Consider the following 19,269-nt stretch of genomic DNA (forward strand, 5'->3'; position numbering starts at 1 on the left):
AAAACTAGGACCAGAAACTGATACTGGGGTGAAAAAAAGAGGTGAAAGAGCAACAAAATGAGGGCAAAGAGATAGGAAGAGGGATAATAAGGTGACCAGTGCCGACAAGACCTGCTCCGGTGTAGAAGGAGGACTGAGATGGGAACAAGGCGGGTGCTTTCCCCAGCAAGCCCAGGACAGACAGATCGAGCCTCCTGGTGTTGGTGCATCAGCACCTGCTCTGGCCCCTTCGGCAGGAGTAGCTGCCCACCTCTTCAGAACTAAGTGCTGGTTTCTGAAGTCTGTTCTGTTCTGGAGGTGAGAGGCACACTTTGTTTATCTGCTTCTTGTCTCCCCCACGTCTCTCTAACAACACACTCTACAGTTTCCTTTATTTTTTTCATTGTGTTTCTGAAATCTATGTTTTCCCAGAAATTAGCATTATCTTGCTGGAGAGAAGGTTTCACTTTCTCTTGCATTATCCGCTCTGCACGCTCTTTCTTCTTTTCTTCAATGTGTTTCCTTACTTCTTCCTCTAATAAACTCTCCATCTTGTCTTTCCAATGTTCTTCCTCATCTTTACAGCAGGAGCAGAAGTGGAAAATGCGGTACAGGCCATAAAGCAAGCTGACAAGAGCAAGAATACCCATCCCTGCAATCTGGAAGAGAAAATATTAAACCTACTTATGTCACTGGACTTTATATTCCTAAAAATGTTTTGCACCTGAGTGAGGGGAGAACTTTACCATATTAAAGCCTTGCACTATTATTAAGCCACACAGTTCTTCTTGTAAAAGATATTCCTCGCTCCTGCCATTGCTAAATGACGACTGATGGTAAGAGAGAAACTCACTGAAACAAGGAATGTTGGGGTCTCTCTCTCAAACAGTAAATAATCTTATTTCAGATTTTCATAGAACTTGCTTTAAGAACCAGATGCAAAGCACATGTGTAAACTTCCAGAATAACCATGGAGTCAGATGTTCAAAGCTCAGGTTTTAGCCTCAGAAAGAACATGTGTATTATAAACTTGTACTGATAAAAAAAGGTAATGCAAATGTAGTAAACATATCAAATAAAAATCAGAATTGCAACTTTACACTTCATTCTCCAGATGAAATGGTTTCCATATTGCTGCACATTCCAGGTTATTCACACACACAAAATAAGCGATATTAAAATACCTTAAGTCCTAGATTCCCAGGGCTCTTACCTGCCATATTGTGGAGGCTTCACTGGGTAATTCTGCTGCACTGCTTTGGTTTGCATTTTGATCTCTGTTTCCTTGGCTTCTTGAAGCCACACAGTCTATGTATCTGCCATCGCACAGCAGGATCACACACCAGATCAGAGGAGGCAGAAGTATCCTAAACATTATCTTAATCGTCCGGCAGCACGAGCATTTCCAAGCGCAGCAAATGCAGGTCATGAATGAAGGATTGGAGGTCAAGGTCAGGAAAAATACAATGAACGCTGGAAAGAAAAAGTAGGAAACAACGTACCAATGCTTTAATGACACCTTCTGAGGACATTTAAATTCAATCTCCATTATTTCTTCAACTACAATCAGAATTATGGAATAAAGTGAAACAGACAAGACATTATAATGACTTTTCCAAAAACCCAAGAATTGATTTCTGACAAACATCTTGTTCGGTGGTCAATACTTCACCAACTCAGGGGACTAAGGAAGTCTTCTGTGCCTCTATATCACACAGCTTGTCTTCTTAAACACTATTGCTATGTTTGCAAGTGATTAAACAGCAGAGAGGAACTGGAAATTAAAACACACGGGGTAATTGGCTGCATACACAGCTACAATCTGACTTTCTAGATTTTGAAACCTGTGGTTTCAGATGTCACGTGCTCTGTACAGAGTCATAAAAGCAGAGACTAACGGAGGCTGGAAAGGATCTCCAGATGTCATCTGATCCACCCCTCCTGCTCAAGCAGGGCCACCTGGAGCCCATTCCCCAGGACCTTGGCTTTTGAATATTTTCAGGGATGGAGACTCCACCACCTCCCTGGGTAACAGTCTGTAAGACTCGGGGAGCTCAAATTCAGTTTGGAGCTCAATGTCCTTCCTGTATTTTTCTGTGCATATGACATCTTCATGGAGATGCACCTTGGTTGGGTAAGAGGCAAGAGACACAAGCTGCAACATGAGAAATTCCAATAAAACTTAAGGAAATTTGTTTTGGTTGCTTTTTACCATGAAGATGATCAAATATTAAAACAAGCTGAGGGAATTCCACCCTTGGAGGAGTTCAAGGCTCAAGCATCCTCATCTTACTAGACCTGCTTTGATCAGAGCATTGGAGTAGATGACCTCCAGAGGTCCCTTCCAACCTAAATTATTTTGTGTTTCCTTGGGTTGGTTTTTTTTTTTTCCTTACTGATACAAGGTAAAAGAAGGCAAATAAAAATGAGAAACCATTGACTCTTGCCATTGCATTATTGCCAAAATCAGTGTCAAGTCATAAAGTTTCTCAAGATGATGAGAGCTGAAGCCGAGTTCCAGCTGTACTTGTACAGACTGAGACCCTAAAATAGAGAGGTATACAATTAAACAAATTAGAAGAGGGGTGCAGATAGAGCTCAATTGTGAAATCTAAGCTTTTCAATAAAATGGGAAACTGAGTGGGATGCAATGAGAGATGCCGAAGAGAAAGGAAAATAAAGTCATGGTGTGCTCATATACCCAGGATGTAAAAAGGGTTTGCTCATCCAGCTTGAGATGCCTTGTAGACAGATTAGGGAAGCCTGCTCTAATGTTAATTTAGTTGTTAAACATCACAGTAACAATTACTAATCGTGAATAATCTTGACCTCCCAACTCAGACAATTAATAAGCAGCTATTTTACCTTGAGACAAAGGACGTACGATATCACAACACATGAGGAAGTGCTCTAAACCGGCCGCGTAACATTAGTTATCAGATGGGAGATCTCTGCACTTGCTGAAGACACACAAAGTCAAGGCTGTTTCTGGTGAAAGCTCCCAGAATTGCTTTCAGGTTTTGACGGTAGTTGCTTTGAACACTGTCTGCGCTCTGGTTTACACCACCGCTTTTGCTCTCTGTTCATCTCTGCCGGGCAATAACTCATTTGCAACTGGGCTCTGACCCCTCTCCGTTTCGTGCTCCAAGGATGGACACAGACTGCACCAAGTCTGGCTTTCTTCTCCCAGTGCAACAGCCACAGGGTGCCCCTGCAGACCTGGACTCCCGTGGCCCCTCTGTGACACGTGTGTGCGTGATCTGCAGCTCCAGGCTGTGCGAGATCTGCAGCAAAGCCGTGTCTCCGCTTACGTGCACTAAACCACTCACCAGGGTGACACAACAGAGCCTCCTCTCTTCGATAACCAGCCTCCTGCCTTCATCTTGGAGGTCCAGGTGGGCAGCTGGGGGACTTGGAAGAGAAAGTTGTTAGTCATAAAATATTGTCAGCTTGATATGCTGGCAGCCAAGTCCCTGGGCACCAGAGGGCTGATCACAGTCCCCTTGTAGAGGCACCTGGGTCAGCTGAGGGTCCCTGGGAGGCGAGTTATAAAGGCTTTCCTCAGAAGAGGGAGGCTGATGTTGCTCCTCTGTCTTTGAGTGAACCCTCTGAGCAGAGCTGGGAGAGCTGCTTTACTCCTGACTGGTGGGGCCACGTGTCCTGGGAGGGAGCTTTCAGCCCCAGTGCCTGCTGATCCGAGGCTTTCCTTCTCCGTTGCCATCGCACCAGCAGATATGTCCTGGAAAAGTGCCGACCTGAGGATGGCTGAGCCCACCTGCCCATAGTCAGGCCTAAGGGGTGGCTGTGCCTGGCCCTCTGCACCCCACAGCCACCCCTCAGGGCTGTCCATCTGAGGGGCAGATGGGGATGGGGTCTCAGCATTGGCAGTCTCCAGACCTGCACTCCAACCCCCACCTGAAGGGTCTCCAGAGGGGCTGAAGGTTTCCCCAGAACCACAGAAGGGCAGAGATTGGAAGGGGCCTCTGGAGATCGCCCAGTCCAACCACCCCTGCCAAAGCAGGGTCACCCAGAGCAGCTTAAATGGAACACATCCAGGTGGGTTTGGAATAACTCCAGAGAAGGAGACTCCACACCCTCTCTGGGCAGCCTGTTCCAGGGCTCTCCCACCCTCACAGGAAAGAATTTGGAAAGACTCCATGCCCTTGACGACCACCCCCAGAGTCCTGTAGCAAGTTCTGACCCTGCCCGGTTTCCCCCGGCAGAATCACTTCCATCCCCATTGAAGAAGAGCCGGGAGGAGCAGTCAGCAGAGGGCGAAGGAGAGTCGGGGAGAAGGGGCAGGAGGGCTTTGCCGGGAGGATGCTGCCCCCGAGGGACAGGCAAACACGGCTCGTGCTCCTGTCTCTGAGGGGAGGGAAATGAAGGCGGGGGCTCTGCAGGCGCAGCGTCCGCAACGGGGGCTGAGCTCAGCAGGGCCCCCGCTCCTCACAGCCTCTCGCTGTGGGAAAGGCACTGCTGGCCACAGACGTGCAGCAGTGGCCACCCCAGGCGCGCTGCAAGCCACGGGCCAGGCAGCTCTTGACCCGCTGTCCCCAGCCCAGAGGAAAGCAGAGGCTTCAAGGAGAGGCTGTTGCCGCAGCGCCCCAAGAAATGCTGGGGCGGGTGGGATGTGCCGGGCTGTCTCCTTCTGGCCCTGCCTTCCTCCTGCTGCTGCTGGGTGAGTTGGGGGATTCCTTTGCCTTGGGGCTGAGGGCGGGAGGGGTGCTGAGCGGGGCAGGAGAGGGCCCGTCCTGGGCAGAGGGGAGGATGGGGACAGGCTGTGGGGAGCAGCCGTGCAGCACTGAGGGGCAGAGCTGCTGGGCTGAGGGGAGGGAGACCATTGCTTCCTCCAGCTACGGGGCAGCTCTCGGCAAAGGGCACCTTTCTCCAACACGTCTAGGGAGCGTTTGGATCGCAGGGTGAGACTGAGCGGATGCTGGAGTGCTTTAGAGAGCCAGGGGCATCCACCTGGAACAGCAAAACCACACAGGACAGGCTCCGGGTTGTGTCATGTCAAGGGAGGAGATGGAGGAGGTGCAGGATGGAGATACCTGGGTGGGAAGGGGCTCCCCCAGCAAGGACTCAGCGGTGGGAACCTGGGCAGGGGCACATGGGTGAGCTGGGTCGCTGTGCCTCTAACCAAAGCCCTCTCTGCCCCTCGCTGCAGGTGCCAGTGTGACCACCCAGGACATCTGCAGCTCCCCAGGGGATGGTGAGCACAGGGATGGGCCAGACAAGGGAGGTGTGTGGGGGGTGGAGATGGGAGGGGAGAGGGGTTTTGTTCCCCTCCTGTGAACCGCTGGAGAGGAGACACTTCCTCTCCCCGTCCAAAGTACTTTGCAGCCCCCTCAACAGTAACTCTGGTTCTGAGCATCCCTGTGCCATCTCTCCAGGTGACCTCCCAGCTCCTGAACTCTTCCTGAACACCTCCAAAGCTCAGGAGGGAGAACGGGTTTTCTTTCGCTGCTCCGTTGACGGGCACTCTTTTGCTACACGAATTGTCTTCTGCCAGGATGGGGATGAGAGGTTCAGCCTGGAAGCCCAACAGGGAGAGCTGATCTACTCTCTGGTCCTGACCATGACAGTAGGGACCGTGGGAAGATACACGTGTGGGTACCTGAGCAGGAAGGAGAGCAACTTGGTGGGGAGCTCTGCCCTCAGTACTCCCTGGAACCTGACTGTCACAGGTGGGACGTGGAGCTGGGGTACAGACAGGCTCTACCCCAGGGCTCCACAGAATCAACATGACTATGAAGACCCTACTGTGCCCCATGGCGTGTCCCTGGGCAGTTGGGATGCTGGGGGTCAGGATGCAGTTCAGCCCAGCCTTTGCCACCGGGGCAACTCCTCCCAGTCCCGGGGGAGCATCCTGCTCCTCTCCTGCCCCAGCATCACGCAAAGGGCACAGTGGTGGTGCCAGATCGAACCCAGAGCCACAGCTGTGCAATGCAGGGATGGGTTGATCCCCAGGGTTGAGAGATGGTGGGTGAGGGGGTCCCCACCGGTGCTTGGTCTGTGCAGTACCTGGGAGAGCTGGAGACTCTCACCCTGGCCCTTTCTCCTCCCAGGCAGCAGGTCCAGCTCCCAGGCAGGGCCGTGGCAGTGTGGGGCTGAGGGATGTTGGGCTGCCATTACCAGGACATAGAGAGATTCTTTAGGTGGGATCTGGTCTGGCTCTAAGGGCACCTCCTGCTCTCTGATTCTCCCCATGATGCTCACTCTTCCCCAAAACCTTCTGTCTCTCCCAGTTCCCCATCACCGGCTCGTCCACCCCTTCCCCACAGCCATCGTTCTGGGAGCAGTGGCCATCTCCCTCCTCCTCCTCCTGGCTGCAGCCACCTACTGTGGCGTGAAGAGAGGTGAGTGAATGGGGGAAACCGAGGATAAACCATGATGCTGAAATTACACCCTGATTCTGAACTGCTACTGTCTGACCCGTGCTGGTTTAGGATGGCCATCTCCAAACCCCGATTCTCAGAAAGCTCAGCCACTCAGGCCTTTCCTTTATCACCTGGGGAAAGCAAAGGTTCTGAGATGGGAAGACTTCTCCTCCAGGATGATTGAGCTTGAATACCAATGTGGAGAGCACGAGAGTTAACACTTCCCTACGCTGGGCAGACATTTGCTCCCAGCCCTCTAAAAACAGAAGGGAGTCTCCGAGCTGGCCTGTGCAGAGCAAACACAGCTCCTCAACATTTGGGCTGTCCACAGCTGCTGAGTGCTTTGGAGAAACCACTCTGGGAAATGGGATGTGTGGTTGCCCAGGCTGGGCTGGAAAATTCTCTCCCTGAGTGAGGTGTGGAGGTTCAGCCCATCGTGTTCATGGGGCAGCCCAGAGCATGGAGAGCCAGGGCTGGGCAGTAACTCTGCCTCCCTGCCTCTCCCTTCCTTTTCCTTGCAGGGCCCTGCAGAGAGAGATGCCAAAGGTGAGCAGCAATCCCTCCTGGCTGCGGGGTTGGGGGGGATGGGGACGGGGGAGTCCCTCCCGGATGCCCTGGGGTGGTCCTTGGCCAGGGGCAGCATGGTCTGTGTCCGTGGGTGGCTTCTCCCACGGTGGAGGCAGGGAGGAGCGGGGCTTGCCCTGGGCTTGACTCCAGCCGTGGACCTGATGCAAGAAAGCACCATCCCTGGGAATGACCCTATGGCCCCATTGCTGTGGGATGGCAGTGGGGCCACAGACCCTCAACAGCTTTTCTCCTCGCTCTCTCCACACCGCTCATGATGACGGCAGTGCTGAAGACTCTTATGCCGACAACAGGAATTACTGTAAGTGACAATTCCCCCTGCACCCTCCTCCTCCTCCTGGCACTGGGCACAATGTTCTTCTGCTTCAGGGCGCTCACTTGCAATAAAGAGCTCATCCCGTATTCAATGTTCTTCATAAATATGTTTGTATACCAAATAAATTCAATCTCAATAAATCATCTTTATAATAAAAGTCCCCGTTCCGTCCCAATACCGACTCCTTAAACCCGGGGCTCCTTTTTTTCCAAACCTGTTTCTTTTTTATGTCTCCAATGTCCTGCTGATGATGGGACACTAACTCACGTTCTCCCTGCAGATGTCTACATTGATGAACTTGTCACAGTTGAGGTGAGTTCAGCTCCTGCAGAAGCTTTCAGGCTGGGCAAGCTCTTCCTTGGCTCCAAGATGTCCCCTTTTTTCATGGGAGGACAACCCCCTTGAGGCAGGGATTTTCTTATACCTCTACTGTGGCACTCTTTGTCCTCCATCCACTGTGCCAAGCTCGCCAGGGGGTCTGTAACCATGATGGGCACCAGGAGAGTGAGGCTGCTGTCTCTTCTATATTAAAGGTCTCCAGACCAAATTGCTCTGATGCTTCACTGTACGCCAACTTATGAGAAAGTGAGAGGTGATGCAGCCAGTTTCTGAGTTATCCCACCCAAGACATGGATCACGTGGATCCTTGCTGACTCTCTCTCCCCTCCATGAGGACCTCTGGACATTTGCTGGACATTTCTGGAGGGGATCAGCAATGTAACTTCATGAGCTGTAATTCTCCTGTTCCCTGACAAGTCAGGGCTTTAGACCTTCTGGAGGAAACGTTTGCTTTGAGAGATCTCAGAAGACCCCAGTAGCCCCTCAGCTAAAACACCCCGCGCCCAGCTGTGTGAAGATGATGATGAGCCTGAAGGGAGGTGTCCCCACAAGTTCTCTGGGAAAGGCAGAGACAAACGTGGAAAACATGGAAGATCTGCAAGCTGTAAATAAAATCATGAAGTTTCACCCCAAAACACAAAGAGCTTCTCTTGTTTGCCTTATCCCAGGAGAGGTCTCAGGGGAAATGACCCCCAAGAGCTGTGTCTGTCTGTCTCCAGGGGTTGTGACCAAAACCTGGTGCACGGGGCTGACATGGGGACATCAAAACCCAGCCAGCCTGGGAATCTGCAAAGCTCTTTCCAGCTGCAGCCTCAGCATGAATGCAAACCCATAATCACCACCTGATGATAATTTTGATGCAAGACCATGGTCTGAGAGAGCCCAGGTGTCCCCAGGACCTCTCCTGGCCTCTCAGCACCCCAATTGTATGGGCTGTTTTGGGTACGGTGAGGGCAGGAAATGCCTTGTGGCTGGGCTTTGGGCTTGGGAAGGAAAGCATGGCCAGGATGGGAAAGGAGAGGCGGCAGCAGAGTGTGAAGATGAAGGGCTTAGGGTGTGGTAGATGTCTCAAGTGAGCTCCGACAAGAGAGAGCTGCCCTTTCCATCCCCGTGTGTCCCTTCATATCTCGACAGCCCCCCCTTTGTATCTCTACGGCTGTCTCTGGGCAGCTCAAGCCCATTCCTTAAGGGACAGGATCAGAGAGAGGTGACAGCACTGAGAGAAATCCCTGGAGGTTTCTTGTTCATTTGAGCCAAACCCCCTCATCCTTGCACAGAGCTCTTGAGAGAGAGGTGTGAGCACATCAGTGCCCGTGTCCCTGTGTCCCCGTATCTACAGATGTGCGTGGGTGCGGGGAGATATCAGAGCACACCTGTAGCTGTGTCACGCAGTTTATGTTCACACACATTACACACATGGTAAATATCTGTGCATATCATAGATCTACATTTGGAGAAAGACCTCCAGAATACAGCAGCCCCATTTTCCCAGCGCGGGAGCTCTCTGCCCGAGAGAAAAGGCCAAGGTGGGCAAGGCTCCCTGTGCCCTCGCCGTGCTGGAGCACTATCTGGGCTGGCTGCGGGAGCGGCTCACCGTGGCATACGTTGTGGTGGGCTTCATCTCCTGCACGCCAGGCTGTGGAGGGAACATGAAACCCTGTTAGTTCCCCTGCTGGCTCCGAGCCCTGCACAAGCATCTTCCCTGGGCTATTGGAGCGGTGGAGGGAGCTGTGAACTTCAGATAAGCAGGAAAATGATTTTTGAAGATATGAAGAAAAAAAAACATTTTCTTGGTGGAAAATTATTTTGTTGTTGGAGAAGTGTCACCCATGGAGAGGAATCAGGTGAGACAAGATATGGGCAGGTGGACGCAGAAATATATCATCTTCTCCAAAGGCATTGGTTGGGTTCATGGTGGGAACAACCCAGTGGGACTCCCCAGCCCAAGCCACCGCCGCAGACCCCGACCAGCACATCCCGTCCCCGGGGGCCCCGCTCCCTGCTTTGGCACCAAAGCTCTGTCACCACTCACCCTGTTATGTCCAACGTGGGCGATGGTGGCGTCTGTTGGGGACAAAAACCACATTGTCAGCTCTTGCTTCCCGTTGTGGGTTTGGGTGAGACCCAGCTGCCTTGGAACAGCAGCTCCCCTGGGGTCAGGACTGAATCCCCTGCCCTGTTTCCCCCTCATTTCACCCCGCTCTGGGCAGCAGAGCGAGCTGCCCTTCCAGCTGGGGAGGTGGAGCAGGGATGTGGGGCTTTGCCTCCGTTTCCCCCAACCCGCGGCATTTTCTCTCTTTGCCCAACCAGCAGACCTTTCTCTGCCGCTCTGCGCCCGCCTCTGAAACCAAAGTCACCCTGAAAACAGACGGAGGCAGAGGGAGGGTGGGGAGATCTCCCCCTTCCTTCCCCCACCCACGGCACCCCCTTTGCTGCAGCCGGGGGTGTCAGAGTTTGCAAGGAGATGTTTTCCCCACCGGCGCCCATCAATGGACCCACATCCTCAGCTGCTGCGCTCTGCTTTGAAGCACAAATCAGGGTGAAGTCAAAATGCAGAGGGGGAAAACACCAAGCCCCGAGGGGCTGGGTTGCAGCCTGGGGCCCGAGTGTGGGGGGAAGTCCCTGCCCTCAAAAGGTGTTGGTCACCTTGATGGCAGGGCTGCTGTCACCTCTCTCCTGCAGGCAGAAGCTGGGCTGTGCCTGCGGGGAAGAAGCGGGGTGCAACGCAGCTGGGAGAAATCTGCCCTTGCTCACCGGGCAGTTGTTTTGCATTTCCCGCTGGGAAATTAATTGCAGGGACTGTAGGTGGCATTGGGAAAGGTCCTATGTAGCTGCACAAGGAGGGGTGGACACAGAGATGGTGGAAAGCGGGTCACATCCCTGGAACTGTGTGCAGATTCTGAGACCAGCACACGGCTGGTTGATGGGCTCGGGGCTGCTGGCGGTGCTGGAGGGCAGTCCAACCACACAAAGGGGGTCCCCAAGGAGAGAGGGGTCCATGGCTCACCCGGGGGGAGGAGGTGGTACTCACATTGTATTTCATTGTCGACGGTCACTTCAGTCTCGTGGCTGGGAAGCTGATGCTGCTGCCTGGAGAAAAGTGGAGAAAGGGTTTTGTGGTCTGTGCCCTGGCTGCGATGGGGTCACTGGGGACATTCCCGTGGATGGTGCTTTCTTACATCGGGCCCACGGCTGGAGTCAAGCCCAGGGAAGACCCACTGCTCCCGGCCTCTACCTAGGGGAAGCCACCCACGGACACAGACCATGCTGACCTTGGCCAAAGACCACCCCAGGGTCCATCCCCCCTCCAGTCCCACAGCCAGGAGGGATTGCTGCTCACCTTTGGCATCTCTCTCTGCAGGGCCCTGCAAGGAAAAGGAAGGGAGAGGCAGGGAGGCAGAGTTACTGCCCAGCCCTGGCTCTCCATGCTCTGGGCTGCCCCATGAACATGATGGGCTGAACCTCCACACCTCACTCAGGGAGAGAATTTTCCAGCCCAGCCTGGGCAACCATGACTCCAGACGGGCTTCTGCCAAGCTCTCAGCAGCTGTGGACAGCCCAAGTGTCAAGGAGCCGTGTTTGCCCCTCTCAGGCCAGCTCGGAGACTCCCTTCTTGTGCCCAGAGGGCTGGGAGAAAATATTTCCCACCTGTATGGAGAAAATTGGTCTTCCCCATCACAGCAAACTTTCCTCCCCACAGGTGATAAAGGAAAGGTTCCTTCCCCTTCCTGCGATATGGGGTAACGAACCGGCAATGCTCAACCAGGATGGGTGATTTAACCTCCCCTCCGGGTTTCACCTCATTGTTTCCCCTCAGTGTCCCCAAATCACTCACCTCTCTTCACGGCACAGTAGGTGGCTGCAGCCAGGAGGAGGAGGGAGACGGCCACCACTCCCAGAACGATGGCTGTGGGGAAGGGATAGACTTTCAGGGTACTAGGCGTTGGGGAGGTGACAGCTGTTAGAGAAGCACAGCATGAGTTTCCCTTAGAGCCAGACCAAATCCCAGTTGATGATCTTCCCCACACCCTGGTGCCAGAAGCCCAGCATCCCTGGTCCCGATGCTGGGGGACACTGGGTGTGCGGGGAGGGAATCACTCACCTGTGGTGGACGGCCCTGCCTGGGAGCTGGACCCGCTGCCTGGGAGGAGAAAGGGACAGGGTGAGAGTCTCCAGCTCTCCCAGATACTGCACAGACCAAGCACCTGTGGGGACCCCCTCACCCACCATCTCTCAACCCTGGGGATCAACCCATCCCTGCATTGCACAGCTGTGGCTCTGGGTTCGATCTGGCACCACCACTGTGCCCTTTGCGTGATGCTGGGGCAGGAGAGGAGCAGGATGCTCCCCCGGGACTGGGAGGAGTTGCCCCGGTGGTAAGTCACAGGGCTGAATGCAACTATTCATCAGAGAGTGTAGTGATAGGATGAGTGAGAATGGTTTTAAACTGAAAAATGGGAGATTTTATTAAATACTAGGAATAAATTCCAGAGATGTGATTGATGCCCCATCCCTGGAAGTGTCCAAGGCCATGATGGATTGGGCTTTGAGCAACCTGGTCTGGTAAGAGGTGTCCCTGCCCGTGGCAGGGGGGTTGGAACTCACTGATCTTGAAGATCCTTTCAACCTCTAACCATTCTATGATTCTATGAACCTCGACCCCCAGCATCCCAACTGCCCAGGGACACGCCATGGGGCACAGCAGGGTTCCTACCCTCAACTGGGGTTTGTGGGGCCCCAGAGTGGCACCTCCCCGTTTCCCAGTGCCATGTCTCACCTGTGACAGCCAGGAGCTGGGAAGCACTGAGGGCAGAGCTCCTCACCCAGTTGTTCTCGTTCCTGTGCTGGTACCCACACCTGTACATCCCTGCGCTCCTCAGGGTGATTTTTAGGAGCACGAAGTAGCTCAGCTGCCCCTGCTGGGCTTTCAGGCTGCGCTCCTCCACCCCATCCTTGCAGAAGACAATTCTCGTGGCTGGAGCCTGGTGTTCAATGGAGCAGCGAAACAAAACCTGTTCCCCCTCCTGAGCACGGAAGGTGTTCAGGAAGAGCTCAGGAGCCGGGAGGTCACCTGGAGAGATGGCACAGGGGTGGTACGTGCCAGTGTTACCAGTGTCTTCTCTACGGGATCACAAACGGGGAATCATCCCCCTCTCTCGTCCTACATCCACCCCTGCACACCTCCCTTGTCTGGCCCATCCCTGTGCTCACCATCCCCTGGGGAGCTGCAGATGTCCTGGGTGGTCACACTGGCACCTGCACCATGGGGGAAAGACAGCGTTGGTAAGGTGTGGCCCATCCAGGTGACCGTACCCTGGTCCCCACTGCTGAGCCCTTACTGGGTGAGAACCAATCCACCCTTGAGTGTCTGCGACACATCTCCTCTGCCTCCTTGCGTGTCGCCTCCCCAAACCAATTTTGGGTGGGTTTCATGTTTCCAGGTGGGTGACCCTGTCTCACCCACGGCCCCACAGCCTCACGGTGTCAGGAAGGGCAGATCTTCTGAAGTCTCCCCACATTCACCAGGAGTGTTTGCCCCTTTGCCTCCACCTCTGCCTCACCTTACCCTTTTCAGAGCTCTGCACTCCAGAACTGAAGGTCCCACAACGAAGAACCACCCAAAAGGTCACTTTCTGCACCGCGCACAGAGCACCGCAAGCACAAAGCTTCTTTGTGCCCAACATGACAGTTCCCATTGCCCTGAGGAAATAAGTTTCCATTTCCATTCAGCACAAGAAAACCGAAAAAGCTCTATCCCTCATTCCTGCCCCTGTACGTGTCCCACAAGACCCTTTCTCTGGGTGCTCAATACAGAACACGAGCAGTAATTCGTAAAAAGAAAAGAGAAAGAAGAGAGCCGTCCATCCCCCTTCTCCTGGTGCAACATCGGGGACGGGAATACGGGATTGGGGTCTGCGAAAAGGGACCATGGAGCCAGTGGTCTGTTCAAGCTGGTGAAGTACCCGAGAGGGCTTTCATGCCCAGCTCCTGGGTATAAAATCCCAGGTCAGACAGGCCTGTGCACAGATCTTTGCCCAACGCTGTGCAACCCATGGTCTTGAAACCTCTCTCCTGATTTAAGGCAGCTCTCCACAAAGCCAAGTCCCCAGGCCCCGCTCCCAAAGCCTGGCAGCCCCAGCCCCGTCCCCAACACGTGCCCAGCTCCCACTCACCCAACAGCAGCAAGGCGACGGTGGGGAGATGGGCCATGGGCGCCCAACTGGCCCTACCCGACGGCCCCTTCCCCATCCCTGGCTGGCCGGAGCTGGCAGGCTCTGCTTTCTGAGCAGCTGAGGCAGCGGCACAAGAGGTGTCCGCTCTGGGCGTTGCTGCGCCTGGGAACAACCCACGTGTGGCCGCAGGCGCTTCCCCACAAAGAGGAGCCGCAAAGTCTCTTGGCGGTCCTCTGCTGACCCCTGCGCATCCTCTGGGGCTTTTCTTCCTGCCTCTCCTGCCTCCTTCTCGTGCCTGTGGGCTGGCTGAGTCTCCTGAGCTCGTCTTTGGCCATGGGATGTCAGGGGCTCTCAACAAGAAGCCTCTCCTGCCCTTTGGTCCCAGATGTGGGTCTTACCAAGTCACAGTTTCCTCATGGGTCCTCTCCCTCCCAGCCCCATACATCTGACCCTGCAAACAGAGCAGACTCCTGGGTCTGGGAAGACCCACGTTTCAGTGCTGAGAGCCTGGGAATTGGGAGGGCAGCAGAGCAACAGCATCTCCAAGAGGGTTTTTGCAGGTGGAGCCATTGGAGAGCAGCTGTAATGACCAGGTCAAGGTGGTGGAGCAGGACTCTGGTGGCAGCCCGTCTCTCTGCATGGAGGAGGGGGGGATTTTGCCACCAGGAGTGACTCTCTTGGCCCAGGGAGAGGAACAGCAGCATCTGAGAAGTCACAAGGGATTGTGAGGAACCAGGGTCTCAGCTGTGCCTTGGACACGGTCATGTGTGTCTGCCCTGGAGAAGAGGTGGAAATTTAGGAGCCCTCTTCCAATTGTGATGGGTCCGGAAGGAAATGCCAGGCAGAAAGATGAGGGCAGGAGGATGCTCATGACTTCTCCAGGGATCTTCAGCATCCCAGACTGTCAGGATTTCCTCATAGACAACAGTGGATCCCACCACGCAGCATGGTCTCAGCCGAGCTCTGCACCATCTCAGCTCAGCCCAGCCACTGCTCCTCGCTGCAGCTGCTGGGCCTCGGCTGACCTGGCTCTAAAAAAAGCCCTCCCTTTCCCCCCTCAGCTCTCTCAGCAGCGAGGTATTCGCCTCCTGCTCGCTCTGCAGCCTCACAAGTCGACCCCGCGACCGCTTGGCCAGAGCACTCCTCTGTGCGCGCAGCAGGGGCTCTTCTCTTGAGAAAGGACATTTCCCTCCCGCTCCCCAACATCAACCCAACCCCTCCTTCACAAAGACCCGTGTCCCCCCCAGGCTTTGCTGGGCTTGAGCTGGCCTTGGAGCAGAACTGAAACCAGCAGCAGCAGCGGCTGCAAATCTCCAAGCGCGGGGCCAAAAATTGGTGGGGGGAGGGCAGGGGGCTGGAGGGCTGGCAACTGGACCAGCTCTTCCCATGGCCATGAGCCCAGCTGGCTGTGTTCCCCACTGCCTGAGGAAGGAGACAGGCTGCAGCTTTCCCCCCTCCTTAGGAAGGCCTTTTCAGCACAGCCTGGGAGGCTCTGCAGTGCCAGCACCCCCATTAGGTCGGGATGGGAGATCCGACCTCCTCCCAAATTGTCCCAAAGGAGCTTCATCCCCATTCACAAATGCCGCATCCCTGACGGGGAGGGCACTCCAGCCAAACCACGCACCCCCCTGCCAGGCAGGGCAAGGGTTGATGGGGTCAACAGCATCCTCTGGAGAGAGGGATGGAGCCAGAGGAGAACAAAGCGCAGTTCGGGTGCCTGCACCCCACCAGGTCCCACCTTCCCAGCTCAGCCCCAGGCTGCAGCCATCCCCCAAACCCTGAAGGAGGGACACCCCCCTCCAAGCACCACCAGAGCACAGGGGCTTGCAAGTCGCATTGCTAAACCCCCCCAAGCCCTGAGATGCTGGAGGTGCGGGACTCACCAGCAAACCCCACCCCGAGGCTATTTCGAGAAGACAGACAAGCCCTGGCCTTTCTTCAGGGCTTTGACGGGCTTAGAAAAAAAAAGCCTTGTGGTAGGAAACAAGCCCTCCCTTCATAATGCAGCGTTTGAGGGGGCGGCTCTGCTCCCCTCAAACACCCTCTCTTGAACCAGCTTGGGTGCAGCTGGGGAAAAGCATCTGCAAAAGGCCTCTGCCTCATTGGTGGTTGCATTTTCCCTTCAACACTGGGAATTTCCCAGGCTGTCTGGGCTCTGGGATTAACTGGAGCTGTTTTCTGCTCTTCAAAGCTTGTCAGCTTCATGTTCTCCCCGATTTTCCAAAGCTTCCTCACGGCTAGAGAAGATGCAGAGCGCTGGAGAAGCTCTGGTCCCTCCACGTTCTCCCCAACATCAAGCCTCAGCCCCCCCCAAGTCACGTTCTACCCTTGGGTACCAGAGAAGAGAAACGTCCCAGAGCAGGAAATACAACTGGAGATTTGAAAAGGAAACCAAAAGCGAGCGGCCCACAATAGAAACGTGCAGGAGAGGAGAGAAAGGGCAGACAGAGGTCTCTCTCTGAGGATCTTCTGGCGGGCGCACTCCTTTGGCTTCAGAGGCAAAGGTGCTTCTCCCTGGAGGACATCATCCCCACGCCTGCCCCACAGAGGGGGTTTAAAGACCCACCAGGGAATGAGGGATCCCAACCAGGTGAATCCAGCCCCCCTGGGGACGGAGCGCAGGGACTGAGCCCAGTGATTGTGCAGCAACCGGGGAGGATACACGGGTCTGGGAGGGTCTGGAGCAGGGGAGGATGCGCACGGGACCACGGAGACCCCTCTCCACCCATGGAAGCTCAGAGGAGACTGGACTGAAGAGCCGTCTCCCACTGCTCCTGGGGCAGACGGGGGTTCTACAAGCCTCAGCTCCACGCTCGCCACCTCTCTGAGCTCCTGCCAGTGGAGCTCCACGCTTGGTTTAATCAAGCAAACGCAGTGGAGCTCCCAGGCTGGTTTGGAGCAGGCAAAGGCTCCTTAGAACTCTGGAGATCCCCTGGGCTTCCCCCACAAGCTTGTTGCTCCCTCCCTGTGGTGAGACCAGAGAAATGCTCTGGGCAATCCCTGGCAAGGACCACGCTGAACTGCCAGTTCCCGCAGGCCCTGGCTGGGGGAACTTGGCCCAAGATGGCATCCCTTGGCTCAAAGCCACCTGCACTGCATCTCCAACCTCCACAAGCACCTCTCCAGAGCCCTGGGCACCCAATTGCTTCATCTGCAGCCTCAGAGACACAGCCCTTGGCCAAAACCCGCTGCCCGAGCCACTTGCAGGAGAAGAGTTGGCTCCAGCTGTCAACATCATCGTGGTGTTTATTGATCATAAATTAATTAAAAAGGTCCATTAATCAAAATCTGGTTTGCCTCTGATTGTCGGCCCTTTGCGTGGGTATCTGAGGGCCTCGTAGGTGCTTAATCCTCCACCACATGGAGGTAGGAGCCGGAGTCCCTCCCAAGTCTTGGCTGGGGACCTCGCCTCATTTGGTTGGAGCCCAACAAGACCTTGCCCAAAGGCACGTCCAGCACCGGGACCTGCTGCCAGCAGCACCCAAGCATGGGAGAGGATACATCTGGAGGGCCTTCTCATCAGGAAGGTCCACCAAAGGCCCCATCTGATCCACCAGACCTTTGAGAAGGACTAAGGGGTGAAGGGAAAAGGGAAAGGTGGGTTTGGGGCTGGTGTCACCCACTCCCTGTCTGCAGGGAGGGAGGCCGAGGGGATGGGAGGTGTTGGAGAGGGCTGATGGAGACATCTCTGCATGGCTTTGCCCCTTCCCACCTCTCAGCTGCCTCTAACTCCTCAGCCAGTCACCAAAAAGGCTTTGATTTGCATTTCAGAGCTCCCTCACACCCTTCTTCCCCACAAAGCCCAGCAGACCTCATCCTGCCCTCACCACCAAACCACAGCCCCAGGGAGGCCCCATCCACCTCTGCTGCCCCACCACATTCCTTCTTGTCTCCTGCTTTGGCTGCTGCTGACACGTCCAAACGCAAACCAAAAATAAAAATATTAAAAAAAAATAAAGTTCCCCCAAAAAATCTGTTCACTGGCAGGAAACATCAAGGCCAAACACCGGCGTGACACAGCTCATGGTGACCACCAACCTCTCATCAGATAACGTGGCACTTGAAGGCGACCAGAGCTGTTTTCTCCTTCGCCACATGGGAAGGAAAGCAGAGCAAAAGGAAGAGATCTGTCCCAGTGCTCCCAGTGCTCGGCTGGAGGTGCTCCAGCTACACCAGGTTTTATCAGCAAAATGCGTCCCCTCTGGATGGAGGGATGGGCGGGCAGATGGATGGAGAGCGCAGAGGTGGGTTGGGCCAGGAGGGAGATGACCCACAGACAGGCACAATCTCTGCAGGAACATCAGGAAGGGAAACGCAGGGATGGTCTGACAGATGTAGGGCCAGGTTCCATGTTCTGAACCCAACCTCCACCTAGAAAATGGGGTTCAAGGGGCTGGAGAAGAGGATGGAGAACAGGAAGGTCTCTGCCCCCTACACCAGGACCCCCAGCTGGACAAACATCAAAACTAAACCCAAGCTGGAATTCACACCAAGAAGCACCTTCAGGGGAGCAGCTTTCCACCCGACCTGGCATCCAAGCAAGATCCCAAGCCCCAGACACAGCTCAACCCACCCACGGGACCTTCAAACCACACTCCCCTTCCTCACCACTCAACAGGGAGTTCTCAGAGCTGACAAAAAAGGGGATCAGGAGACAAAAGAACCATCTTCCATCCTACCTGGGGTTTCTTCCCCTCCTGTCTTAGGGCAACACAGCACAAGTTTGGATGCACAATTGCTTTGCTCAACCATTTATTGAGGGCAGCAGGTTCTGCCTGGTGTTTACAGCAACATGGACAAGGTACCTCCTCCACCCCTTGGTGGTGCTGCCACCTCCGGATTCCGAGGAGGAACTGCCTTGATTCTCCATGAGGACTTGGATGACCGACTTGGCAGCACTGGACACGATGGCCGTGACCCTCACGTGGCCAGCAGAGACCACGGCACCTCCTGGCACACACTGAGCTTGACTTGGTGGAACACGGTGCCCTCGTCAGGGCTGGCGGGTTGACTATTCCTCATTAAGAGAGGGAAAACCCTTTCTTTTTGGAGCGTGTCCGAGGAGGGTGCAGGAGCTCGTCTCCATCTCCCAGTCGCTCTCCTTTGTCTCTCTTCTTGCCCTCCCTCCAGGAGAAGCATCCGTGTCCCCGGCCCAAAGCAGGCCATGTCCCTCCGCAGCCTTGTCCCTGTCCCTGCCGGCTCCTCTCCCTCCCATCCAGCCTGGCACCTCTGCTCTGTCTTCCTTGGGAGAGCACGCCTGGCCCTGGCCATGGCTCAGGGGTGGCAGGGGCGGCCAGGAGTCCAGGGGCTCCCGAAGGGACAGGAGAGACAGGCTGTCATCACGGGACAGTTGGTGGCTCTGGGGCTGGGGGGGCTGCCTTTCTGGGGGGTGCAGGGACGACAGGGAGCTGCCAGTGCTAAGGGGTGGCAACGATGGGAGGGAGGGCCGGGGGCCTTGGAGGTCTGGGGGGGACAAGGGGCACATGGAGCTCTCCCT

The 19,269-nt window shown here is 55.1% G+C and overlaps 1 protein-coding gene across 1 annotated transcript; it reads right to left on the reverse strand.

Annotated features, from left to right (window-relative positions):
* Window positions 1-260: 260 nt before the first annotated feature.
* LOC141478706 (uncharacterized) lies at window positions 261-1,627 on the reverse strand. Its single transcript, XM_074167691.1, has 2 exons — window positions 1,193-1,627; window positions 261-638 (listed from the first exon to the last, which is right to left on the reverse strand). The coding sequence occupies exons 1-2, from the start codon at window positions 1,625-1,627 to the stop codon at window positions 261-263; spliced, it is 813 nt and encodes a 270-aa protein (XP_074023792.1).
* Between the last annotated feature and the right edge of the window lie 17,642 nt (window positions 1,628-19,269).

This window comes from Numenius arquata, unplaced genomic scaffold, assembly GCF_964106895.1.
Source record: "Numenius arquata unplaced genomic scaffold, bNumArq3.hap1.1 HAP1_SCAFFOLD_51, whole genome shotgun sequence".
In the NCBI taxonomy this organism is placed as follows: domain Eukaryota; kingdom Metazoa; phylum Chordata; class Aves; order Charadriiformes; family Scolopacidae; genus Numenius; species Numenius arquata.

Bases quoted from the DNA above. Each gene is read 5' to 3' on its own strand.
- LOC141478706 (XM_074167691.1), bottom strand. From the start codon at position 1,627: ATGTTTGTCAGAAATCAATTCTTGGGTTTTTGGAAAAGTCATTATAAT. The intron at 639-1,192 runs GTAAGAGCCCTG...TTTCTCTTCCAG, and splicing joins AAGCCTCCACAATATGGCAG to ATTGCAGGGATGGGTATTCT.